Raw genomic sequence first — 27,542 nt, forward strand, 5'->3', positions numbered from 1 at the left:
TCTAGGAGTTTCTCTGCCCAGGGACCCTGGGTCCAAAGGACATGCTTTGCTCCTGGCACTGCTTTCTTGGTGGTATGAGGTCCCCCTGCCTCTACTCGATTCTCTCTTTTATATCTCAGAAGAGATTGACTTAAAACACAACCTAATCTTGTAGATTGAGTCCTGCCTCAGTAACATAACTGCCGCTAACCTCAACTCTTTATCATCATAGAGGCAGGATTTACAACACATAGGAAAATCACATCAGACGACAAAATGGTGGACAGTCACACAATGCTGGGAATCATGGCCTAGCCAAGTTAACACATATTTTGGGGAGACAATTCAATCCATGACACTTAGTGTCCCTGACCCCCGAGGCACAGCTGGGTAGGCATGAGGGGCACCAAGACTGTTGAGGCTGGCACAAACAGGCTGAGACAAAAGTTGGAAAAAAGGAAATAGCTCCCTCAGCCAGTGTTTAAAAGTGAAAACCACAAGGCTGACTGATACATACACAGTAAGCCATTTAACCTTCTTTCACCACCCTAAGCTGAATCAGACAAAGCCGAGCACCTTACTACATACACACACACCACCCCTATACACACACTCATACACCTATGCACTTCCCTACGCACACACCTACATATACCTGCACACACTCATACACCCACCTACGTACATACTCATACACCTCCATCCACCCCTACACACACCCACATACACACTCAGACACCTACATCCACCCCTAAATACACCTATGTACACACTCAGACACCTATATACACCTCTATATGCACCTACATACACTCAGACAGCTACATCCACCCCTACATACATATTCAGACACCTACACACATACATTACACACCTACACACACTCATACACCCACTTACATCCACCTCTACCTACACCTACATACACGCTCATACACCTATATCCACCTCTACACACACCTACATACACACTCAGACAGCTACATCCACCCCTACGAACACCTACATACATATTCAGACACCTACATACACCCCTATACACACGCATATACACATTCAGACACCTACACACTACCCTGCATACTCATACCCCACTTATATATTACAAACACTGCACATGTGCTACACCTACACATTACACCCTCCCACACTTACATATTCCCCTACACATACCAACTCATACATACACTACACACACACACCTACATACACTTTTGCACAACACACATATGCCAACATACACCTACACACAAACGACACACACAACCCACTCCCCCCACCACACCCATGCCTACAATAAATACCCTTACATACTATACCCAAATGCATCACACACACACTGCACCCCCATACCCACCTACACACTCTCTTGTATACACACTACACATAGCTACACTCACACACACACACACACACACTACACCCCACAAACACCTACACACTCCCCTATACATACATACCCCTCACATTCTCTTCAAGCTACCCTTCGGTTACTTCTTTCCTTCTTCAAGCCTGTCTTGAAGCCACTGTACAGGTGACACGTCAGAATTAATGGAAGGCATCAGAATTTGCTTCTATTTTCCCCTTCCCCACATTGCCCCTGGAGAAGCCCTGGGTTCCACCACTTCTAAAGAGGAGCCCAGTGAGACCCGGGTGGTAGGGAGTCTTAGAAAAGGAATCAGACTGTGCTTTTGTTTTTAATTTCCATTTCATGCATACTGGTGCTTGAAAGAAAGAGGGCTACAATCTCTCCTGAAGTTCTCTTCCCCAGAACCCTGGGGGATGGGGGCTCGCCAAAACACAGGTTGGGCTCTTTGGGGGCCCCAATTTACTATCACTGTAATTCAATAAAAACTAAACTACCACTTCTGGGAGACCATCACTCTCCAGATGGTTCTGATTCCAACGCTGAGGACTGCAAACACTCCATATTGCCGTGATCAGAAAGCCCTGCAGCGCTAAGGCCAGGACCTGACGGTGGGTCTGCCTTAGTATGCTATTTGTTTATTATTTACTGCCACCTGCTGGTCAATCATGGATCCTGCACCTAAGTGAGCGCTACAAACCCTGCTGGCATAGTGGTTAAGAGCTACTACTGCATCAAATAATAGAACATTTCTAAAACCTATAAGGGAGGTAACGAGGATAAACTGGATTGTTTGAATTGTCGCACCCTGAAATTCTCCAGGAGGGAGAAAAGCCCACTGGCTCTAGCTTGTCCCTTTCGTAAACTCAAGTCACAGCTCCCAGACAAGTCCCTGTTGCCCAGGCCTTGGTTCCCCAGCTACTAGTTGAAACAGATGTCCTTTAAGGTTTCTTTAGGTTCCAAAAGTCCATATTCTAGCATCTATATTGCTTAACAACAACATTTAAAATTGCTTGGTAGACAATGGTGCCAGGGAACAGCAATTTTTTAACATTGGATTTTTTTCCAAGTCCAGACAAGCACATTAGCCCTGGGGGCTTTTACCAATTAGGAGTACATTCTACTCCTTCTGTGCTGCTCATCCCTCAGAGTGGCTACCCCCTTGAAATCACTCTCCTCTCTGTCATGCCTGCTTGGGCAAAAAGCAGAAAGTGCCTGCAGTATAACCCAGCAGATCACAGTGCAGACGTATCACTGATGTAGCTGAGTGGCAGAGCTATCCAAGAGTGGGCATTTCAGTTTTTCCCTCATAGTGAAGTTGTGTTTTTTAATCTTTGTATTATTGTGGTAAATATATATATATATTATATACCATTACCCATTGGCACTGAGTCAGTTCTGACTCATAGTGACCCTATAGGACAGAGCAGAACTGCTCTACAGGGTTTCCAAGGAGTGGCTGGGAGATTCGAACTGCCAACCTTTTGGTTAATAGCTGTAGCTCTTAACCACTGCGCTACCAGGGCTCCAAAATATTGTATATGCATATATAATATATTGCAGTGTGATGGATCGCTTTTACATGGCCTTTCTAGCCATGGTCTTGTAACTCTTACCAAATGATTGTGCGGGACTATGCAAATAAGGTGATGTGGCCCACCAAGGGGATTGGACAGCTTACCACTAATACAAATAAGGTGCATGGCACCCTTGTGGGGGTGGGACCATGCAAATAAGGTGTATGAAACCTTAGGGGATTGGTCAGTTGTGCCATTGGGCTAGACTTAAAATGAGGAATCCCAGAGGTGGAAAGGGGGGACCTCGCTACCACCAAAAAAGACGAGACGAGAGTGGAGCACATCCTTTGGACCCACGGTCCCTGTGCTGAGAGCCTCCTGGACCAAGGAGATAGAGAGAGTTGTAACACTGGAGATGGCACAAGATGGTGAGAAGAAGCGGCAGAAACGTGGCAGCAGAACCAGGAGAACTGTGTGAAATGACGTAGTGAGCTTCCTGGTCCACAGAGAAAGGTGGTTACAGTGGGTATGCATACCCATGGAGCAAGAGAGCTGAGCACCTTCAGGCAGAAGGCTTGCTGGTTGAGTGGGCTGCCTTGGGGCACTTGTCATTGGAGCTAGGCTTGCCAACCCACACAGCTAGGGAGCTGAGTGCCTTTGGGCCAACACTTACTGGCAAAGTGGGGTGCCTCTGGGCACTTATTGGTGGAGCTAAAGAACTTTGTAACAGTTGCTCAGGCAGTGAAGAGGCTGGGCTGAGGAGTTGAGGGGCAGAAAGGCCAAAGGCCAGAGAGAGGCCTGCCTGCAGGCATGGCTCAGACGAAGCTGTCCTAATGGAAGAACTGTATCCTGAGTCCTTCCTGATTAGGAATTGTAACCTGTTACTTCCCTAATAAATCCCATAACTGTTGAGCATGGTCTGTTAATTCTGTGTGGCCATTGCAACAAATTATCAAATGCAGCAGAGAAGTAGAGAGTACCCTAGGAGGGACGGCTGGTGTTAGAATTGGTAAAAAGGTTGGAGAGAGGAGGTGTGTCTGACTTCCACCTCATAGGAATCAGCCTTGGGCCGTTGATGCTGATAATGATTCTCCCCACCCCTTGTGAAGTTAGAGGAGGTCAGAAGCCCCTGCCATGCCATTTTTACATACACACACACACACACACACTTCCATTTTAACCATTTTTAAGTGTACAATTCTATGGCATTAATTATATTCACAATGTTGTGCAACCATCACCACTATCTTTTTCTAAAGCTTTTCATCACCCCAAAAAGAAACTCCGTACCCATGAAGCCATAACTCCTTATTTCCCCCTACCCCCCAGGTCCTGGTATTTTCTGTCTCTGTGGATATGCCTATTCTGGACATTTCATATAAATGGGATCATACAATATTGTCCTTTTGTGTCTGGATTCTCTCACTCAGCATAATGTTTTCAAGGTTCATGCTGTAGTCTGTATCAGTACTTCATTTCTTTTTATGGCTGAATAATATTCCACTGTATGTATACACCACATGGTGTTTAACCATTCATCTGGTAATGGACATTTGGGTTGTTTCCACCTTTTGGCCATTGTGAATAATGTTACAATGAACATTGGTGTACAAATATTGAATGAAGTTTTAAATTAGAAAAAAGACCATTTAAAAATAGACATTCTTCTATAAATAACTAGTACTTCACTTAGCAAATGAATAAGACTTATTTAATAAAAATGCTGTTAACCACAATGTATATAACAATTTGATAATTATTCCCATCTTAAAATGCATTTTTACATCTTTCAGTGGACTACGAAAGTACCTGAGAAGATGAGAAAAGGTCTACCAGTCTAAATGTGAACTGGATTGTTTTAAAGTGCAATGTATTAAAATTAAGGTTTCATTGGCACTTCCAGGCTAAGACAGACTAGGAAGAAAAGCCTGGCAATCTACTTCCAAAAATCAGCCAGTGAAAACCCCATGGATCATAAGAGTCCAATCCACAACTGACCATTGAGAAGGCGCAGGACCGGGCAGTGTTTCATTTCGTTGTACCTAGGGATACCACGAGTCAGGGCCCGACTCAGCGGCAGCTGACAACAACAACAAATGAACACTGCAAATTGAAAAGCTTAAGGAACATGATTTCCCTTCAGTTTTAATGAATTCAGGGCTCTGAACCAATTATTTCTCCCACATCTCAAGGGCAGCAAGGATGCCATTGCACACATAATCGATGAGGAGAAGAAAGTCAGCAACTATTGGAGAACCAGGAAACTGAACCATGAGCCCAGTTTTCTGGAATGGAAAAAGATGACATATTATTTATTTAACAAACAGACATGCTGCATAGTGCTTATTATAAGCCTAGTCCTGTTCTAAGCATCTTACAAATATGAATTCATGTTGTCTTCACAACAACCCTTAGAGAGAGGTATTGATAGTATCCCCATTTTACAGATTAGAAAACTGAAACACAGAAAGAGGCAATAACTTGTCCAAGGCCACCCAGCTAATAGGCAATGGAGCCAGGAATTCAACCAGCCAAACTAGCTTGGGGCTACTTACTCAGTCTCTGTGCTGTGCTGCCTATCTTTCAGAAGGAGCACTGTGATGAGATTAAGAGACGCGAATTCTGTCCTCCACTCTGAATTTAACTTGCAGCACATCCTTGGACGAGTCACTTTACCTCCCAATTGGGGTTTCCTCCTCTTCAAAGGAACAGAATTTGACTCTGAAGTCTCTAAGGTCTCAGCAGCCCCTATACAGCACCTTTGTAGTCACCTTGTGAATCTAGCCCCTGTCTGCCCCCCCACAGTCATGATATAACCAATCCTGAACAAATGTAAAATGTTCAAGGCTTCCTTGGTGCCTACTGGTATGGTAGATTAAAGGTGATCACAAATTCTTCACTAGTCCTCCAGTTGAGGTGGGGCCTAACCCCCCTACCCTTGCATCTGGGCTGGCCTTATTGACTTGCTTGACCAATAGAATCTGGCAGAAGTGCATTCTGAGACTTCTCAGGCTAGGTCATAACAAGCCTTGAAGCCTACACCCCCACACCACCACCATCACCCTTGGACTCCTAGAAATGCTTGTTCTAGGGGAAGCCAGCTTGCCATGTAAGAAGTCTAACTAACCTGAGGCCACCATGCTGTGAGGAAGCCCAAGCTAGCCATATGGAGAGGCTGCATGGAGAGAGAGATGCCTGGCCAGCTCTAGCTGCTCCAAGTATGTCATCCCAGGAAACAGGCATGTGAATGAAGACTCTGTCTTAGACATACCAGCCCCAACAGATGCAACGTGGAGAAGAAGAAAGGAACTGAGCTGACACCAGAACTGAGATCCCAGACATAGGGCCCCAGATAATCCATCCCAGTCATCTCGGCCATTCAACCCATGCCAACTAAGGCCCAAGTCATCACGGAGCACAGTCCCGCCTTCCCTACTGTGCCCTGGCTAAAATCTTGGCCCACTAAATCAGTGGCATAACAAACAGTTGTTGTTTTATGCCATTAGTAGATAACTGGAGCACTGGGGTAAGGCAAATTGGGGCTTTGCCAGTTCCCTGTTACCATAGGGACCAGGCACCCAAAGCTGGTAACAGTCACAGGAAAAGAATGAAATGAAATATACATAGGTACCCAATGGGGCTGCTGCTACTATCATCACTACCGCAAGGATGATGACCACAACACAACCGTCTCTGTTAATAAGTATTTAATAAATGGCACTGCAATATCTCATGCACTGTGCTAAACATTTTAGAAACACAATTCATTTTAACATGCCAACAGGTTTGATACTATGAAAAATCCTAACCTTCCAGATGAGGAAAATGAGGTTTTCTGGGAGGCTGAGTGGCTTGCCCAAGGTCACAGAGCTGGTAAGTGGCAGAGCCTGAATTGGAATCTAGTCTGTGTGATTCTAGAGCCCAAACCTGTAACACTCCCTGTACCATACGGGAGTGACAGTGGCTCACTATTTCTCTAGAAACGCTTCAGGCTTCATGCTGCCTTCTATCACCTGTTCTCCCCTTTGTTCCTTCAAGATAATGGGGTCTCACCTATAGAAATGCAAGCAGCAGAGGGAAGTGTCCAGACCCCTGATGCCAGAGGGCAGGCCTGTCTGCTTTTGTCCATGCTGGTAGGGTCCAGGGTCAGTTGCCATGTGCTCATTCATTCATTCACAAACATTAGCTGTGCTATGAGCCATGCATGTGTTGAAGACTGTGTTGGGGACTGAGGAGTCCCCTACCTGGCCCCATCCAGTGAAGCAGACAGTCAGCCAGGCAGAGCATGAGCAGAAACCTGCAGCACTATTGTGCTGGGGTTGGGGATACTAGGGTAAGGAAGGAGGTCCCAGATGAAGATGAGGTCCATCTTACCTCCCAGGAACCCAACCATGACCAAAAAAAAAAAAAGAAAAAGGGAAAGTGAGATTAGGGTTTCAGCAGTCAAGGTCACGGAAGGGGTAAGTCAGACTATGTGGATCCAAGGCCTGAGGTGAAAGCTGAGGAGGAGAAAGGTCTCTCTCCTTTCACCTCCAGCCTCCCATGGAGCCCATAGATAGGGTAGATGGGCACTTCCTTCCACACTCTGGGGAAGTTTCCCCCTCACTATCTCCCGCATCCCTCTGCCCCCACCCCTCCAATCTCCCCCTCTCTGCTGTGCCCACTTTTACCGACCAGACCTCACTATCTCCCGCATCCCTCTGCCCCCACCCCTCCAATCTCCCCCTCTCTGCTGTGCCCACTTTTACCGACCAGCCCTCACTACCTTGTTTTATACCCAAAGCAAAGTAGATGCATGCAAAGCTAAAGGGCATGGTGGTGCCCATGCTTCCTCCGTGCCCATCACTGCTGGGCTGAGCTCTCCACGTGAAAGCCTCAGTGCCGGCTGCTGGTTGACAAACCCCAGCAAGTCTTCTGCTCCTGATCTGTTTCAGGGAAGCAGTGACTTTCCAAGGTGTAGGGACCTCCCCTCCACACTCAGGCCCTGCCACCCACCTCCACAGGAGAGAAGGAAGCTGATGTCAGCTCCCTGTCAGAAGCTGGCATCAGCTCCCTGTTGAGGACACGCCCCAAGGGAAACAGGCTTTGATATGCACCTGCCTTGGGGGTGTGAAGAGAGCTGGAGGGTAGCTTTGGCCATGGTCACGACCAGGGGCTGCCCAGACGGCTCCATCAGGAGACCTCTCTGCTGGAGAAGTCACCCTGGGGCCCCCAGGGTTGGGGCTGTCACAGGCAATTTCACAGCTGAATGGGTTGGAAGTTTTGCTCTTCTCTGAGGCCACTGGGGCTGCGCATGGAGACAGAAACATTTCCAGAAGCTTTGGTCAGAGCGAGAAGGGCACTATGCACTTCTGGGCTCACCTTAGGCTCCCCAGAAACGCCTGGGGTGTTTTTGTGTGTTTGTTATTTTTTAATCTAGATGCCTGATACATAGCAAGCACCCAATAAACATTCAGTCCAGCAGAAAAATCCATGAATGCTCCTCTATGCCAGGCACTGCTAGCTGGTAAGAAAGAGCAAAAAATAAGCCACACCTGGCCCCTGCTCCCCCATTCTTGTTTGGGAAAGAGACATTAAAGGCTAATTACATGTTGTTGAATGGATGCATGAATGAATTGGGGGGTGGTCCCAAACTGCCTCGGTTTCCCCACTGGACTAGCCATTGAACAAAAAGCTTTGCACCTTTCAGTGATAGGCACTGCCTTTCCCCCTTCTCTGGCACAGTATGATTTTAATAATATAGAATAACAATGTGCACTTTTGGAATGAAAATCTAGTCTAAAAAAATAAAAGATACAGACTCACTGGAGGGCACGGACCTGTTGATAAACACGGACGCCGACTCCCTTGATATAACCCCTCTCATTAACAGGCCCTCTGGCCCACAGAATGCAAACACCACATTTATACCTCCTGCTCGGTTTGGCTATCTCGGCCACGGATTTCTCTCCGGCTGAAAAAGTCTCCTACCTATTTTCCATAAGGAAATCTTTGTAGAAGTCCCAGCGGAAAAGTCAAAAGTTTGACTTGAAAAAAGGAGCTACTTCAAAAGCACTGTCAGGCTGAGGTGAGGGTTTCCTTAAAATGCATAAATTACAGGGGGCATCCACTAAGCAACCTATGAGTGACCCTACAGTGGGAGCTCTGGGTGAGGGGTGGAAAGGGACAGGTGTGGACATATCTCAGGGAGGTGAAGAGAATAAAATACACATTCAATAAGACAGTAAATTAATCTGTTTATTACTTACTGCTTGAGCTGCGTGCGTGCGTGTGTGCGTGTGTGTGTGTAGAAAAATGAAAGAAAAATGTAGAGTTTTTTCAATAATAAAAAGGGAATTGCACTGCGGGGCTCCTAAAGCTTGTGAAAAATTAAACTCAACGGATTCAAACTGTCCTATTTCCACTTCAAAAGAGAAGAGGCACTGAGCTCTTCCCAACTTATCTTCAAACGCCCAGCACCCTAGAAAGTTTCTGTAAAAAAAATAAAGCCTCCTGTTCCCCTAAGCGCTGTACTGGTTACTGTACCCACTGTCTCTCCCCTTTCTAATTATACCCCTGTGAGTCTATTAATCAACTTGTAAATTATTTAGAGTCATGCGCTGTCTTCAGCTAGTACAAACACACCGCATGCAAAGACTTGCTGGAAACCGGCAGAGGTCCCTCAGGGTCTCCCCTCTGTTCCTAAGACAGCTTGCAGCTCACGAATCTGCACTGTTAAAAACAAGACATTGCATCCCGCTTACCTCCTTAGATGGAAAGATTTACTTTGTCTTTCAAGTCAGCAACTCTTTGCAAGTTTTAACAAAAGAGAAAAGCTGATCTATTGTCAAATCTTTAGTGTGCATTTAGTGATGAGAATATTAATTCCCCCCCCAAAAAAATGAAGCACTTCAGCAATGCACTGATCCATCTCATCTGGGATCTGGACTTGCAGAAGGCTCTTGAAAACGCTCGTAATCATCCCAGTTTGGGACTGGTTTGGCTTGTTTGTGTTATGATCTCTTCATCTGCCTTTGTGAGTCTCATGACCAGAAAGGGTACAAATTAGAGTCTTGAATCTCCCTCAAATCTCCCTCCTCTTCTCCAGTTCTATTAGGCCTCTAGGGACTGTCTACAGACAGAAATATTTAGGAAGAGAGGGGCACACGGGAGGGGGCACAGGTAACACAAAATTCATCTTCCATGTACTTTTTTCTACACATCAGGACTTTCACTTTTATGGGAAAGTTGTTATACCAGTCAAATAGCTGTTTTCTCACCTGAAAGTAAGTATATGTCTGACATGTTCGCCAAGGAATTTGGGGTTTCCTATAATTGAACTGTTTTAGCTGTTGGAGAGGTGCTGGCAGGGGTGGGGTTATATAGGAGAGGTGAGTTAGACGCTCGTTGCAATTTGGCCAACAAGCTGGTTTGGCAGGTGCTGGAATGCCTGGTTCTCCTCCCCACTCCAGGGGAGACAGGTGATGTGAAGCTAGAGTCTAATTGAAAACCCCACTGCTATGGACACACCCTCGCTGGTGGTCTCCTTACCTCACAATCCCAACATGTTCTGAGTGTGCTGCTGATGAATCAAGACCAATATATCAAACACTTAGAGAAAAGACTTAAACCAGCAAGGACAAGACATGGCCTTCGGCTGTTTTTAATATCTTCCCTGGGTAGACGTTCTCCAGAGAAAGCCCAAGCAATGTGTAAGAATGAAAACAATTACCACATCTGGGATAGAAGGCAACATTTCTGAACCAAAGAGATGGTGTTGTTTTACTAATTAGACCCAGCAACCTGGAATTAGGTCATATCTACCATTGACAGCCACTGGACCATAACTTACAGTTGAAACTCCATGAGATGGGTTAGATACAAAAGCAGCACAGACTTCTTTATGATGGGGTGAGTTTGAACACCATAGTGAAGGCTGAGGAAGAGGGCTGGTTTTTACGTTGAGTGAAAATTGGGGAACCAGACGTTCTAATGGGCAAAGACAGAGCAGATGCTTTCCTTGAGAAGCTCTAGGGATCTGGAATTAAGAAATCTCACCCTCCACACAAGCCTTTGGTAGGAAGGAAGCCACAGGGAAGGAGCTGAGCACAACATTTGGAGACGGTGGCCACTGTGAGCCACTGCTGATTTAAGCAGAGAACTGAGATCTAGTAGTTTCTTTGCCTGATGTCAGAGAGAAAAAAGCACATTTTCACACCGTGTCACAGTACATATTGGCAATGGAGTCCGTCAGCGTCAGCCATCTAATTTTAAATGGTATATAAACAGCTCAGAACTGATTGTTTTCCAAAAGTCCAGAATAGTTTTTACTTGTTTTGGTACCAATGTAAAAGTGACAGGAGCTTTCTAGCAACTAATGCTGCATGATTTAAGGCTCGACCCTGTTCATCGTATGCAACCCAAACTCCCGTTGACTTTAATGGAGGTTGCCTGCATAAAGAACGCAGCGTGCAGAACCCTGGGGAATAAATTTGTTCTGTTTGCTGCAGCTAGAGTTGAAATGAGTTTAGGAGGTCAGACCTATATATTTCAAAGTCTAGGCACAGAATAAGCACCTCCCCAACTCTCTGTCCAAGGTGCCTTCGCCAAGAACCTAGGATCAAGAGATTTAAGATGAGCTAAGACGGGGCCCTGGAGTCCTTTGCCCAGTAAATGTGGAAAGATGAGAAAACAGCAGTTATTAATTTTGCTGCTGATTCAAAAGAAGGAGGTGTTGGCAGCACCTGTAAGGACAGAAAAAGAACATAACTAAGTCTGCAGAGGTCATGGCTGGGACATAACATCATGAGGCCCAGTGGGGGGAAATAAGGGGAAGTGGCTCCTTGGGGGAAAAATATGACATCTGGATCTATTCAGCTGAGCTGGTGATGATGGTGATGATGACTGTGATGGCGGCAATGATGCACAACAATAACAGAACTGCACATCTCTGGGGCAGGCTGCTCCAGGGCAAGAGCCTGCAGTGGGAGGGATCCCGATGAAAGATGAAAAGGAAGTGTGACCAAGCTGGCCAGCAGCCAGGAGCACAGGGCAGAGCACAGTCCCCGAAGGAGGAGGTCCAGTACCCAGAAGGGCAATGAGGCATGTCCCTAGGAAGGGTCTACACTGCCTGGCTTTGAGGGTGTGGGGAATTGAGGATGGGGTTTCTAACTGGTTGGCTATGGGGTTTTCTACACTGGTTGGCTGGATGGTGGGTGGCTGGATGGCTGCGACAACTGCCAAAACTCAGACATGCCAGGGGTCTCTGATCCATGGTGATGAGCTCTCGGTATCCTTACAACACTCTCGCCCCTCTAGCTGAGCTCCTTGAACCTTGTGAGCCTTTGGATTTCATGTGTGCAAATTCCCAACATGCAGGGGACTGGTCAGGTCCACTTCCACGTTCCCGGGAATGCTGCTGGCATCAAGGGCAGCAATATCTGAAACATGCCTAGGATTTTGAAGAGGGAAATACGAGATGCTCAAATGGGCCCCAGATGGGATGGAGGAGGACCCACTATCTCCCTCTTCTGGAGTTTCTACCAATGGGTTAAAGCGTGTACTGTCCTGTCCTCAAGTGCTTGGGAGGGTACTTCCGATCCCAGAGCAGGTGGTGAAGGTGAATGCTGCTGTCCCCTTTGCCCCTTCACCTCATTCCTCCCCATAGAGGAGAAGCCTCTCATCAGATTGGCCTAGTCCCTCTGGTTCTCATTTTTTGGGCTAGCTGGCCCTTGTGCACGGGCAAACTGGCCCGCCCACTTCTGCCTCCCCTAAGTCAGGGCTCTTCCCGGGGCAAGTCTCTCCGTCGCCACCATTGGGCCATGGTCATTTACTGGGTAAGGGGTCGCCTCTGCATCTCAATTGCTCCCCTGTGTAGCTCCCCAGGTCTGGACTCAGAGGGGCGTGTTTGGAAGCCCACCTGTGACCTCAGATCTCAGCGGCACTCTCCACCTGCTGCTCTCAGCAAACTGGGTTCAGAATCAGGGTGGGGGTAAGGGATGTGGTTAATTACCACACCCCAAACCCAGATAGTGGCACACCTACAGACTAGGGAGCCCCTGAGTCACAGATGATGCCAATGCTCAATTAGAAAAACAAGAGGAGCCTTAGCCAGGCTGCCAGCTGCAGTTACTCTGAAATGAGCAAGGCTGTGGTTGGCTAAACAGAGTTTCCGTGTTCAGTCTGACCTTCCCTTCAAAACAGAATTCTGTCAAGATTCATTTACATTTTCTTCCTGTTTTCAGCTGGTAGGGAAGTGGATCCCTGCGGAACCTAGGTGGCTCTGGCGTCCACTCCTCTGCAAGCCGGGTGCTTTGGTCCCCTGGGCAGCCTCTCAATAGCCCACTAATGAGAGCCTGTTAGTGCTTATGGATGTAAATACATTCTGTGCTAGCCCTGTGAGCTCAGGATTAGGGAAATGACAGAAGTTATTGCTTCTGTTAGGAAGATATGATATGGGTGGTTGTTGTGTCTTTAATTTTTTAGGAAGTGCAAAAGTACAGAGCTGCATAGTCTAAATAAACAAAAAGCTGTGGAAGAAAAGAGCTAGCACAAAACACTGAAGGCTGAAGTTACCCAGTGGCTGCTAACTTCACAGGAGACTGGGGAATGTGCACTCAGTCTCCCTTGAGTGCACCAAAAAGACCCGTCTCTGGCTCACCACTGAAAGGGCTCCTTTTTTAGTGGTGGATGAATTAAACTAAACGCATAAAAGCTTACTGTGCTTTGATTCAAGTAAATTCATTTCTGTCTCTCTAAAAGGAAGTCACTGACCTCAAAGACCTAGGGTAGAGGTGGAATAATAAATACAACAGTACCCATGCATGATGGTTAATTAAGGATTCATAACTAGTAAATGCCCAACTTCCTATAAGACAAAGGAAGATAACAGAGTAGAGAAAGTAAACTAAAAGGCCAAAGGCTTCATGATCCTCATAAAGAATCAACATCCTAATACGACCTCCCCGGTCACCACGACATTTCAAGAAGTCTGAGAACTAAGGGTGCTATAATGAGTTACCGTTCTCTTTTCAAACATTTGCTAAACTCACAAAATTATAATGTGACTTGAAATGTAGAGATAAAATATAGAATACAGATATAAAGAAAAATTAGTGGAAAAAGTTAAACAATCCTAATATGCAAAGAGCAGTTAAGAGGAGAAAAAATAGCTTAATTGAAAGGATAAAATAATAAGTCAATAGAAAAATGGGCCAAGGATATAAAGGAATAATTCATAAAAGATGAAATACACACGACTAATAAATATTGGTGGTTCAGTGGTAGAATTCTCACCTTCCATGAGGGAGACCTGGGTTTTAATCCTGGCCAGCGCACCTCATGCACAGCCACCACCCATATGTCAGTGGAGGTCTGCACGCTGCTACGATGCTGAACAGGTTTCAGTGGAGCTTCCAAGCTAGAATGGACTATGAAGAAAGGCCTGGTGATCTACTTCTGAAAATCAGGCAATGAAAACCCTCTGGATCACAATGGTTCATTCTATTGTACATGGGTCGCCGTGAGTAGGGGGCCAACTTGATGGCAGCTAATAACAACAATGGAACCCTGGTGGTGTAGTAGTTAAGAGCTTGGCTGCTAACAAAAAGGTTGGCAGTTCAAATCCACCAGCCGCTCCTTGGAAACCCTATGGGGTGGTTCTACTCTGTTCTATAAGTTCACTATGAGTTGAAATGGACTCAACAGCAACTTTTTTTTTTTTAATAACAACAATAAACATATAAAAACATATTCAACCTTAACAACCTGGTAATAGAAAACCCACATTTAAAAGTAAACAAGTTTTTTGTCATCTAGCAAATTGGCAAAGATTCAAATGACTGACTGTGGTAAGAATAACAGCCCCGCAAAATGTCCATATTCTAATCCTTGGTTTCTGTGAATGCTAGGTTACATAGCAAAAGGTACTTTACAGATACGATTGAGTTAATGATTACAAGATGGAGAAGTTGTCCTGGATTATTTAGGTGGGCCCAATGTAATCACAAGATTCTTATAAGAGGAAGGCAATATGGTCAGAGTCAGAGAAGGGGATGTGACAATGGAAATAGAGGTCAGAGAAAGAGAGAGACTTGAAGATGTTAAATTGCTGCCTTTGAAGATGGAGGAAGGGGCTGTGCGCCAAGGAATACAAGCAGCCTCTAGAAGCTGGGAAAGGCAAAGGAAATGGATGCTTCCCTAGATCCTCCAGAAGGAATACAGTCCTGCTGACACCTTGATTTTAGGGCTTCTGATCTCCAGAACTATAAGATAATACATTTATGTTGTTTTAAACCACTAAGTTTGTTACTGCCACAACAGGAAACCGATACACTCACAATACCCAGAGCTGGACAAGTTATAGAGAAAAAAAGCTTTCCCATACCCTGTTGGTAGGAGTGTGTATTAATACAGTATGTATCACAGTTGTTAGTGGGTGTGACAGTTAATGTTATGTGTCAACTTGGCTAGGACATGATTCTCAGTATTGTGTGGTAGTCCTCCATTTTGTGAACTGATGTAATTACCCTCCATTTTGTGATATTAAGTAATTATCCTCAATTTTATGTGTTGTATATCCTAACTTCTATATGTTAATAAGGCAGAATTAGTATGGGGTGTATCTTGAGTCACAACCTTTCCTGATGGTGTGACTCAAGTCACACCCTTCTTCCAATGTAGGGGGAATTTCCTTGGGGGTGTGACCTGCATCCAATATATCTGTGAATGCTCTGGCAAGGCTCTCTGTTGCTCTGGATCCTGTATCTGGCTCATCATTGTCTGATCTCTAGTTCTTGGGACTTGAACCTGTTATCTGACCTGCTGATTCTCGGATTCGCCAGCTTCTGCAGCCCTGTGAGCCAGCTGCCTGCCATCTGACCTGCCGATTTTGAGATTTGCCGGCTTCCACAGCCCCATGAGCCAACAGCCTACCATCGGACCTGCCAATTGTCGGTTTGTCAGTGCCTGCAACCATATGAGTCAAGAGAACTCTCCAGCCTGATGCCTGACCCACAGATTTGGGACTTGCCAGCCTCCACAACTGCATGAACCATTTCTTTGAGATAAATCTCTCTGCATACATTTGTATATAGACATGCTTCACTGGTTTTGTTTCTCTAGAGAACCCAGCCGAAGACAGTGGGCATTACCTTTGATCCAGTCTATCAATTTACCCTAAGCTAATCAGGGATGTCTGTAAACCTGTGTATGTATAAGGATGTGCATTACAGTATTATTGAAGGAGTGAAAATTTTAAACCACTTACATATTTATTTTTTGTAATTTCTTATTTTGAAAAAATTTCAAATGTAGAGAAAAGTAAGAATAGTCAAAGAATTCCTACATACCCTCCTTTAGATTCACCCATTGTTAACACTTTGCCCCATTTGCCTGCTCATTTTCTTTCTTTCTGAATCACTAAATGCTTGTTAGTGGGGAATTAAATCATCATCCAGTCATATGACAGAATACTAAGCAGCAAAATTTAAAGCAATGTAAATCTATGTTAACTTGACATCACATTCACTCACTTACTCAATAAATATTCTTTAAGGTGCTAATACTCCCCCCCCCCACCAAAATAAATGGGAAGTTGGCATTATGAGACAGAAATTACACTTAAAGTATACATCAGGTATTCAGTCATTGCTGCTGTTTGCTAGTAGTATTTTCTAATAACCTCAGCTACATTTAGTGTGCCTCCCAGGCACAGAACATGTACATCCTATCCAGTCCTCTCTATACCTGCAAGGCAGGGGTTCCTATCTCCATCTCCCCACTGAGAAGCCCAAGGTGCAAAGCAAAGCAGAATGGCTTCTTGGGGCCACACAGCTGGTGGGGGCAGCACCAGGATCTGAGCCAGATCTCGGAAACACCAAAGCTCACACTCTCCCGTGGTTCCTCCTGCTTGCACCTCATTCTATTTATCACCACAGGGACTTAGGAAAAAAGATGCACTCACTGACCTAACTCTGCACAGATCCTTTTATCTGATGGATGCTACTCTGCCTCACTTCAAGTTCACCCTAGGGACTAGTACATCTTAAGAGGGGATTGGGTGAGACAGGGCAGGTCATCTCCTCCAGAGGCCCTTTCAGCTGATGGTTAGGATCAAGCAGTCTGTTCTTGTATGTGTCCTCATCAACTTATTCTATCCAGAAAACGGTAAGAGAAGGCAATGAGCATTTTGCTGAGCATGTCTAGTCAACACTCACATGGTCCATTATAATGGCAGCTTCTTCCTGCCATGTTCACATTACACTTGAAAACTGAGCTTGTACTGATTGCACAGAGGAGCTACAGCACTTTATGCAACAGAGGAACATGTGGGTGAGTCAAGAACCCACTGCTCCGGGGAAGAGACACAGGGTCTAGAGGAGCCCAGCCACAAATTTGCTGTGTGGCCTCGGCAGCTCGGCCCCTTCTCCAGGGCTCATTTGTGGAGTCAGGAAGCTGGACTAGATTGATCTCAAAGGTGCCCTTCCTGCGGGTCAGACCCCAGGAATACTTTCAGATTGTAGATCATAGATGGAGTCTGGAAAGATGATCTGGTTCAGCTTCTCTCATCAAACAGGTGAGCATCTAACTTCCTGAGGACCAATGGCCAGTCCATCCTCACATCTGCAAAGCTGTCTGAATCTTCTGACTTGTGATTAAATAGGAATATTTGCCCAGAATATTTTTATACACCACATAATAAAGGATATGGAAAGCTCTGTGGTCTCTCTTGGCTCCTTCAGTTAAGAAGTGTAAACATGGTTGAGAAAGAGAAACATTCTAAGCTGCCAGTGATAACACAGGACATTCACAGACCCGCCCCACCAGGGATCAGACACGGAAGCCAACGGTCCTTACCAAGGAATAACACATGAAGCCTTTGCTTACAAGAAACCCCAACTTCCATCTCCTGGTGGGTTGTTTTCCATAATTTTGACCACTCCCCGCCCCCCGCCCCAAGATGCTCATAGGGCCTCACACAGTGCACTTTCTCTTCAGAGCCTGTGACAGTTTGACAGTTACTGGGAAGTGTGGCCTACCTGCCATCTTCTTTTCAAAAAAAGGCCGGATAAGCTCGCCAAATCTTGACTTGTCTGCCACGGCCTCTTTCAGCAGTTGCCCACAGCAGACTGGAGGAGAGAGGAACAGAAAGGCACTGTTAAATTTTAAATAGAGGAAAGAATGAGGAAAAAAAGAAACCCTAGTGCTGCCTGCTGGGAGGAAAAAAAAAAAAGGTCACTGAAAAAAATATAAAAGGGTTTTTCTGTGTGTGGGTGTGTGTCCAAGCAAAAATAAATATCAAAAAGAAACTCGGACATATAAAAGAAGCTGAGGAGGAAGATGTGGAATGAAAAAGAATGCATTTGGCAAAGGATGTATTAAAAATGAAGGGGGCAAGGAAGACACTAATAAGGGATGTCGCCAACCTAGAAACTCCTGCAAGGCCTCAGTTACACCAGGAATTACTGAACTGTACTTGAAGCTCCCAAGGTCCATGATGAGGAATAGGAATAACATTCAGGGGGAGAACTATTTAACTTGTTTCTGAGTAATTTGCCATGAGGGCGTACACATCATTATGACACAGGGAAGGGTGGGGAGCTTGTTGCCTGCACAGCCCTTCTGTTGGCAAGGTGTTTCCATGGAAGGGTGGGTTTTGGTGTGTAGTCCATACTATAGGATTAAGTTATATAATAAACAGATTAACGCATAATTAAAAGGCACCATACTGTAGGTGGATAGCAGGGCTATCTTTGGATGCGTGCTCCCCGCAAGCAGGAGCCATTCTATCATGGGCCATGGCTGGCACACAGGAGGTGTCAGTCAGTAGACACTGAGTGATTAAATATAGGCTACCATCTCCTTAAGGAACCCTGGTGGTGTAATGGTTAAGCACTCAGCTGCTAATCAAAAGGTTGGTAATTCAGACCAACCCAGTGGCTCCACAGGAGAAAGATCTGCTCCCATAAAGATTACAATCAAGAAAACCCTATGGGACAGTTCTACTTTGTCACATGGGGTCACTTGAGTCAAAAATCTTCTCGACAGCACCTAATATGATAACTGTTATAAAGTCCTTGTGTGCTCTCTTCATCTGCTTCTATGGCTTGTTTTCTCTCCTTGATGTGTCACAATTTCCTGCTCTTTTACATGTCAAGTAGTTTTGAAGTATATGCTGGACACTGTAGATCTCTTATTTTTGAAAATCTACATAGTGTTCTGTTTTAAGGAGTATTGAGTTAAAAATAGTTAAGTCCTAACAGGCAGTTATTGAAGGATCAACTTGATCCTGTTGAGACTTGTTTTTAGGCTTTGCTAAGGTAGGACTAAAGTAGTCCTTCTTCTAGGGCTAAAGTATCCCTACACCTAAGATGTGGGCTTTCAGAAGTCCCACCTAAATGTTTGGGGTGTTCAGCAAGGTCTCTCCACTTTGGCTATCAGAATATCAACACTTGCCAGCACTGTGTGAATCTCCATTCAGTTCACAGCTTCCCAGTAGCTGTTCTCTACCAGGCCTCCTGTAGTCTCTTCCTACACATGTACAGCTTTGTATTGACCAAAGACTCAAGCGAACTCCCATGCGTATTTCTACCAGGGCCTGGTGCTGCAATGATTAAGTGTTTGGCTCCTAACCAAAAGGCTGGCAGTTTCAACCCACCAGCAGCTCTGCAGAAGAAAAGACCTGGTGATAGTCTCTCATAAAGATTACATAGGAAGCTGATATGGCAGTTCTGCTCTGTCACATAGGGTCACTATGAGTCAGAATCAACTCTGCAGTACACAACAACAACATCATAAATATGCTTGAAACTTTAAAGAAAAATATAGTTAAAATGAATCAACAGATGGGGAATCTCAGGAGAGAAATGGAAACTATAAAAGGAATCAGATGGAAATTCTAAGATTGGATCATACAGTATTTTAAATGGAAAAAAAATCACTGGATGGGCTTAGTGGCAAATTGTACATTGCAGAAGAAAAGATGGGTGAATTTGAAGCTAGAAAAACAGGAAATATAAAGTATCCAAACTGAAGCAAAGAGAAGGGGTTAAAGGACTAGAAAAAGGGACAGAACCTCAGGGACTCAGAAGACAATATCAAGCAGTCTAACATAAATGGAACTGGAGTCCCAGAAGAGGGAGGAAAAGAGGGAGAAAGACAGAGATGAGAGAAAGAGAGATAGAGAGAAGAATGAATGGGGCAGAAAAAAATTTGAGAAAATAATGGCAGAATAATTTCCAAATTTGATTAAAAATAACCCATAAATCCAAAGATCTCTGAAACTCAAGCAGAATAAACAAAAAGAAAACCACAACTGGTGTCTTAGTTATCTAGTGCTGCTGTAACAGAAATACCACAAATGAATGGCTTTAACAAACAGAAGTTTATTCTCCATCAATCTTCCCCTGGACTAGGAGCTTCTCCATGTAGAAACCCCAGGTCCAAAGGATGTGCTCTGCTCTGGGCACTGCTTTCTTGGTGGGATGAGGTCCCCGTCTCTCTGCTCACTTCTCTTTTACATGGCAAAAGAAACCGGCTCAAGACACAATCCAATCCTGTAGACTCTGAGTCCTGCCTCATCAATACAGCTGCCACCCATCCCTCTTCATTAACATCATAGAGGCAGGATTTACAACACATAGGAAAATCACATCAGATGACAAAATGGTGAACAATCACACAATACCAGGAATCATGGCCCAGCCAAATTGATACACACATTTTTTGGGGGACACAATTCAATCCATGACACCTGTTTACATCATAGTCAAATTGCTGAAAACTAAGGATAAAGAGAAAATATTAAAAGCAGCCAGAGGGAAAAAAGATACATTATACATACAGAAACAACGATAAGAATAATGTATGACTTCTCATCAGAAGCAATGCAAGCCAGAGACAATGGAGTGACATCTTTAAAACGCTGGAGGAAAAAACACTGTCAACATAGATTTCTATACGCAGCAAAAACATCCTTCAAAAATGAGAGTGAAATAAAGACATTTTCAGCCAGATAAAAGTTGAGTTTGTCACCAGCAGACTTGTACTACAAGAAATATTAAAGGAAGTTCTTTAGGCTGAAAGAAAATGATACCAGATAGAAGCTTGGATCTAAACAAAACAGTAAAGAGTGTTGACAAGTAGATAAGTATAAAAGCCCTTTTCCCCCTCGTTCTTAACTTCTTTAAAGGAAAAATGACTGTTTAAAACAAAAATAATTACAGTGTATTGTTGGGCATATAACATATGTAGAGGTAGAATGTCTGACAATAGCACAAAGGACTAGAACAAGGTAAATGGAAATACACTCCTGTAAGGTTCTTACATTATACATGAAGGGATATAATATTAGTTCAAGATAATCTATAATAAGTTAAGGATGCATATTTAATCCCTAGAGCAACCACTAACAAAATAAAGCAGAGGTATTGCCAAAAAAGGCAACAGAGGAAATAAAATGGAATACTAAAAAATATTTGATAAATCCAAAAGATGGCAGGAAAGGAGGCATAAACAACATATGACATAAATAGAAAACAAAAAACAAGATAGTAGACTTACAACCAACTATATAAAAAATTAAATGGACTAAACACTTCAATTAAAAGGCAAAGACTTTCAGACTGGATTTTTAAAAAAACAAGACCCAACTATTTAGAGTATAAGATACACATGAAGAGTATAAGACACATTGTTCAGAAGAAAAAGGATAGAAAATATACTATGCAGACATTAATCATAAAAAAAAAAAAGAGTGGCTATATTTATATCAGACAAAGTAGACTTCAAGACAGTATTACTACAGAGGCAGAGGGACATTTCCTAATGATGAAGGATCATTTAATCAAGAAGACATAAGAATCCCAAACGTATATGCACTTAATAACAGAGTCTCAAATTACATTAAGGAAAATTTGGCAGAGAAATAGATAAATCCACAATTAGAGTGGAAGATTTTAACACACCTCTCTCAGTGACTGTAATAATAACTAAAGAGAAAAGCATTAAGGATATAGAAGATTTGAAAAACACTATCAAACATCTTATTCTAATCAACATTTATAGAACACATATCTAACAATGGCAGGATACACATTCTTTACAAGTACACATGTAACTCGCTCATATAGACCCTATGCTGGACCATAAAAAAAGTATTAATAAATTTCAAAAGATCAAAATCATGTAGGGTATGTTCTTTAGCCACAATGGAATTAAATTAAAAATCAGTAACAAAAAACTCTGGAAAATCCCCAAATATTGAGAAATGAAGCAATACTTTTCTAAATACATGGGTCAGAAAACAAATCACAAGGGAAAATAGAAAATATCTTGAATGATAATGAAAACACAGCATATTAAAAATTTGTGGGATGCAGCTAAAGCAGTGTTTAGAGGAAAATGTTTAACTTTAAATGCTTAAATTAGAAAAGAATGGCTTAAAACCCCTGCCAACGACCACCTCATTCTATAACATCCTACGAAGAAAATACTTTAACAGTCTCCTCTCTCCTAAAGATGCGAAGCCTGGAGGGCGGGGGGAATTATAATCTTGATCAAGAGGATCAAAAAAGGCAAACGTCTTTCTGCTATGGGGCACAGGTGAGGCATCAAGGCTTTGGACACAATCAGGCCCGAGACTATGTTGGGTCAGCCTCACTTCACTTTACTGGTTTCCTCTCCCCAAGCCCTGCAGGGCACACCGGGACCCTAAAGTTCCTCTCTTACTTATTCTACATTTGACCCTATCTGTCTATCCAGTAAAGTACATTACATACAGCAGGCACTCAATAAATAATATTGATAATATTGTAATAAAAATCTTCATGGTTGTTTCTGATTAGAAAATTAATTCATGCTCATTAAAAAAAAAAAAAATCAGTCAGAAGTGTATAATGTACCACTCTCTAAAAGAGAGCTAGTTTGGTGTATGGGTGTTCCTTCATATTTTTTTCTGAGTATAAACTAACATAATTTTTTAAAAAATAGACTATCTTTTAGAGCAGTTTTAGGTTTACAGGAAAATTATGCAGAAAGTAAAGAGTTCCCATATACTTCCTCTCCCTGCTACACACAGTTTCTCCTATCATTAACATTTTGCATTCCTGTGATACATCTGTTACAACTGATGAACCAATATTGATATCTAACCTACTTTTTTAAACAAACAAAAATGAGATTATCTGATGAATACTAGTGGGTGGCTTGCTTTCTGTCCCCTCTCCCATTTACCAATATACATGGACATCAAGTTGATTTATAGGTTTCTTTTTAATAGGGGCCCAGTACTCCACTCTATGGGTATACCATAATGTATTTAACTAACCCTCTTATCTCTTGCTGAGTATCTGAGTATTTTAGTGGAATAAAATCCTAGGAGTGAAAGCACTGGGCCAAAGGATTTGCAGTTAGCATTTTAATCATAGTGGCCTTTACCTTTCAAAAAGGTTGTGCTAATTTATATTCCTACCAATTGTAAATGAGATTCTTTCAAAAACCTCATTAGAGTGAAAGCTGAGTTGTTTGTTGATTTTTTCCCGTGACTTAGAGATTCATAAAAGTGGAGATTAGAACCAAGTCAGGGGGTGACCACAGGGTAGCTGGCAGCTCCTGGAGCTCTGAATTCAGACAGGCCTCTGCAGAGAAACCCCAACAGTGCAGTGAATACCTTTTCAAAACTTAGAGCTTTTCCATTGATTTACTTAAATCTCATGATGTCTTGTATTTACCAAGAACAGCTTTGAGAAGTGTGAACTCTCTGAATTAGTCTCCAAATGCTCAATGATCTAAAATAGCCCCACCGTGGAGCACTGACTACAAAGGAAAAACCATGATGAGCTTTTCTATTTTCATTTCTGGAAAAATCTAGGCAGGTAATTTCATTTCTTCATGATTGGTAAAGTGAAAACAATTGAAATTAAAAAATACTTTTCTTGAATGAGAGTCCCTGCCTAAACAAAATACAGTAGTGACAATTATTTAAATGAAGCCGTGCACTGTATTAAGGCATTGCTATTGCTTTTCAGATCCTCCCTCTGCCATTAATGCACTTGGCACAGTAACTCTTCACCTAACAATAAACGCAGACACTAAAACAAACATGTGGGTGTAACTACAATTAGACTGCTGTTCATTCTTAACAACGAAGCCATCCTTACCCATAGCTGGGAATTCAATCTTACAATACTCCTAACAGGTAAAATCAGGAGAAGGAATTATTAGAATAATTCAGTTGTTCACTATTTTAAAAACCACTGATGTCAGGGAAAGCAAATTTTTATCCTGAAGTGTCCAGATTATTCTTCCATACTAAGCTAATTTGCGGAATAATTGCTCTGTTTCCTATTTCCATTCCTAGGTGTGATTTTTGTCACTGATTCCTGGCTAGTCTCAGTGACTTTGGAATTTTAAGTTGGAGGAGACCTAAGTGAAAAGGATTTTTATTCAAAACTTGATCCTTCTGAGATTATATATATATGGTGCACATGGATAATTTGGGGGGTATATATGTATATTTATATATTTGGGGGTGTGGGCCTCATGTTTTCTTAGTAAATACAGTAGAGATTGTTTAGGTTTGTAGAGTGTTTCGGGGAGCTGTGCCTTAAACTTCCCCCGACTGAACTGTGTGTCTGCTACAATTTCTTCCTCCTTTCCAACCCTTTATCCTCTTGAAGGCAGGCTGGCATCCAAGCCTGCCTGGGACCACCCTAGGAAAGACCTAGAGAGCTCATTTCAGTATTTTCTCTCCTCCTGGTAAAATATTTATTGAAATTGTGTAGAGCGAGAAGTCTTCCTCTGGTTCAGAAATTGTTTGCCTGTAAACACACTGACCTGGGTTGGGGGAGCCAAGCGAGGCAGGAGAAAATAAATCAACAGCAGATCCATATTATGCAAGAGCTTCAGCTTCAAGGGAAAATGCAGAGGCTAGATGGAAGCACCTCTGGTGTATAACAGAAAAACCACTGCTCCAAAGGATATAAAAAATGATGACTAGAAAATAGTCTAGCTCTCTGGGCCGCGGACATGTTTTTATTGGTTAATGTTTTTATGGAAATATTGTTCGGAAGGAAAAAATCTTATCCCTGCAAAGATAAACTAACTGAAATAGTTAAGAGCAGACAGCAAGAAAGACAAGTGATACTGACCTCCCCACCCTCTCTGCCACCCCCATGAAACAGGAACTTTTGGAAGGGCAGAAGGTTCTAGAAGCAGGGCCACTACCAGGGCACTCACCATTAACAAGGCCATATTTCTGTGCCAGGAGGGCAGCCTGCAGACTTTTCCCACTGCCCACAGGTCCACAAAGCAGCACCCGCGGGGTGAATGGGGCGTTGGATCGATGGTTGGTTTGGACATAGGTCAGAACTGGAAAGAGGGGACATGAGGATAATAAATCCAGGTCCTAAATAAAGGGAAATCAGCTTACAACACCTTTGCTTTGGCTCTTTTAACGGCAGCAATTATTTCTCTCTTTTACAGCACTACGGAAACCCTCTGTGCATCCGCTGAGACACCACGGGGTGAAGCTGAGGTAGAAAGCATTACGCTTCAGGCCTGGGCACCAAGGTGGGGAGGAGGTGATTAAATCCACAGAAGCCACCCCTCGGAGCACTGCCCTAACATTCCTCTAAAACAGCATGGGCGTCTGTGGTTCCCTCCTGGTTGAACTAGCCCTGGGTATGTTGTGGTTGGGGGGCTGGTCCTGGGACACAAGCCATGTGCAGTATGGGGTTTGGATGTTTCCAAATGGAATCTGGGCTGAGCCTCTAATCTGAAGCCTTGGGACAGGGCTGGCTTCCTGGAGGAAGGTCACATCAGCTTTCTGCAGCTTGTGCCGAGTGTCAGATACAGGCTTTGATAAATGTGTCAGGCTGAGCGGGGCCTAGCACGCAGGGACTTCTAAAGGACTCAGGAAGTGGTGGAGAATAATTTGTGCAGCTGCACTCCGGTGACACCTACTTTGTTGCAAGTCTCCAAAGAGGCAATGATCAAATAGGTCACTGGAGTGGGCAGATTTAGCCGCATGGTCCTGGACTGTGGTATGCCCCTGGCATTTGATGAACAAAGAGAAGTGGAAAGACAGAGGTGAGCATCTCCAGCAATAAGGTTACCCCCATAGAGGGGGCACTGGATGCCAAGAAGTCACAGGGAAACAACTACTGAACATCAAACCAGGTCGCCTCCCACCTGGGTGTGAGAACAGGCTGATTAGGCTGTAAAAAGGGCAGCCACTGGGGCACCTGAGCAACGGGAGCTGAAGCCACAAGCCAGTGTCAGCCTCCCCTACCCCTAGCCCACCCACATCAAAGCAGAGTCTCCTTCTCCAGACCTAGCCTCCTGCTGGAACCCTGACCATCCTGTGCAAAGACAGCGTGGGTGGCCCTTTTACATCTGCAAATTTGCCTTCCAATGGATTCTGTCCTGAGCAAGGGGCTGAGCCAACACACCTGACTTCAGGAACTCAGCCACCCTAAAACCATTTACAGGTGTGACAAGCTTTTTCAACCCCAGCACCATTGACATTTTGGCCCAGATGATTCCTTATTGTGGGGGGCTGCCCTGTGCATTGTATGGTGTTGAACAGCTTTCCCAGCCTCTACCCATTAGATGCCGGTAGCACATCCAGAAGTTGTAACAACAAAACATGTCTCCAGACATGGCCAAACATCCCCTTGGGGGCAAATTACCTCTAGCTGAGAACCACTGGGATATGTTCATTGTACAAATTTTGAAGCCTGGAATCTTTGCAGGATTTTTTAATTGGAAGGATCATTAGAGATACTACAATCCTCTCTTTCTAGAACTAAAGGCACAGGGAAGTTAACAGACTGTCTTCAAGGTTGTGATGATAATCATCACCATCATCAATAGCCTTCATTCATTGCTAAGCTAAACACTCCTCTTCTTTGATTGGTTCAACAATCCCGTGAGAGACGTGTTATTCTTGACCCCATTTTATAGATGAGTACACTGGGCTCAGAGAGTTGGCAGAGCTGTGGCAACTCTCCCAAGCCCATTGCCACATGTCACATTTTCCCCGTGTGAGAAACCTGAAAGAAGCCCCCCTAGCAAGACTCTCTACTCCCAGACCTTCATAACCCAATGCATCCGAAAAGCACAAATACTACAGGCAAAGCAGCCTGCTTACAAATGATGCTTAATTTACAGTAAATAACTAAGTTAATTAGAAGTAATGATCCCCCAGGCAGTCTCAACAACTAATTATTCTTTTAGAAAATATGTGGTTGCTGGATGCACTGCAGAGATTAAAAAAACAACACAGAGATAATTTTGCATTTCAATTTTCAATTTATCTCTCTGCATTATTAATTAATAATAATTAATATTCAGACACTCACATTTTTACTTACAATTCCAGGCATGAATTCTTTATGAATGATCATATGAACTTTTAAATTTAATTAAGTAATTTGGAAGTAATTAATGTGTAAATTTGGAATCATGGCATAAGATAAATGTTGTGGTTGCTTATCTTAGGAGTGTAGTGTTTGCTACTAAAGACCCTTCCGAGATGCAAAATTGCTGGTAAATTATAAGCCATCGTGAGCCTGGCATTTTTTTAAGGAGCGTTATTTTCTAGACATACATCTTTTGGTTGATTGCCCTCTTCAGAGAGTGAGGCTGCACCATAGACACTACCCAGGCAGAACCAAGCACCAAGGCGCTTATTCCACCAG

General features: G+C 43.7%; 1 protein-coding gene across 1 annotated transcript in view; it reads right to left on the minus strand.

Annotated features, from left to right (window-relative positions):
- The window catches only part of AK8 (adenylate kinase 8), a 170,444-nt gene that overhangs the window by 78,670 nt on the left and 64,232 nt on the right, over positions 1-27,542 (minus strand). Inside the window, exons 9-10 of the mRNA XM_004375786.1 lie at positions 25,078-25,209; positions 17,880-17,969 (exon numbers count right to left, since the gene is read on the minus strand). Of these exons, the coding sequence (XP_004375843.1) occupies positions 17,880-17,969; positions 25,078-25,209 (222 nt within the window). The remainder of the gene's footprint in view (positions 1-17,879; positions 17,970-25,077; positions 25,210-27,542) is intronic.

The sequence above is a fragment of the Trichechus manatus genome, unplaced genomic scaffold (assembly GCF_000243295.1).
Source record: "Trichechus manatus latirostris isolate Lorelei unplaced genomic scaffold, TriManLat1.0 scaffold00038, whole genome shotgun sequence".
NCBI classification, from domain to species: domain Eukaryota; kingdom Metazoa; phylum Chordata; class Mammalia; order Sirenia; family Trichechidae; genus Trichechus; species Trichechus manatus.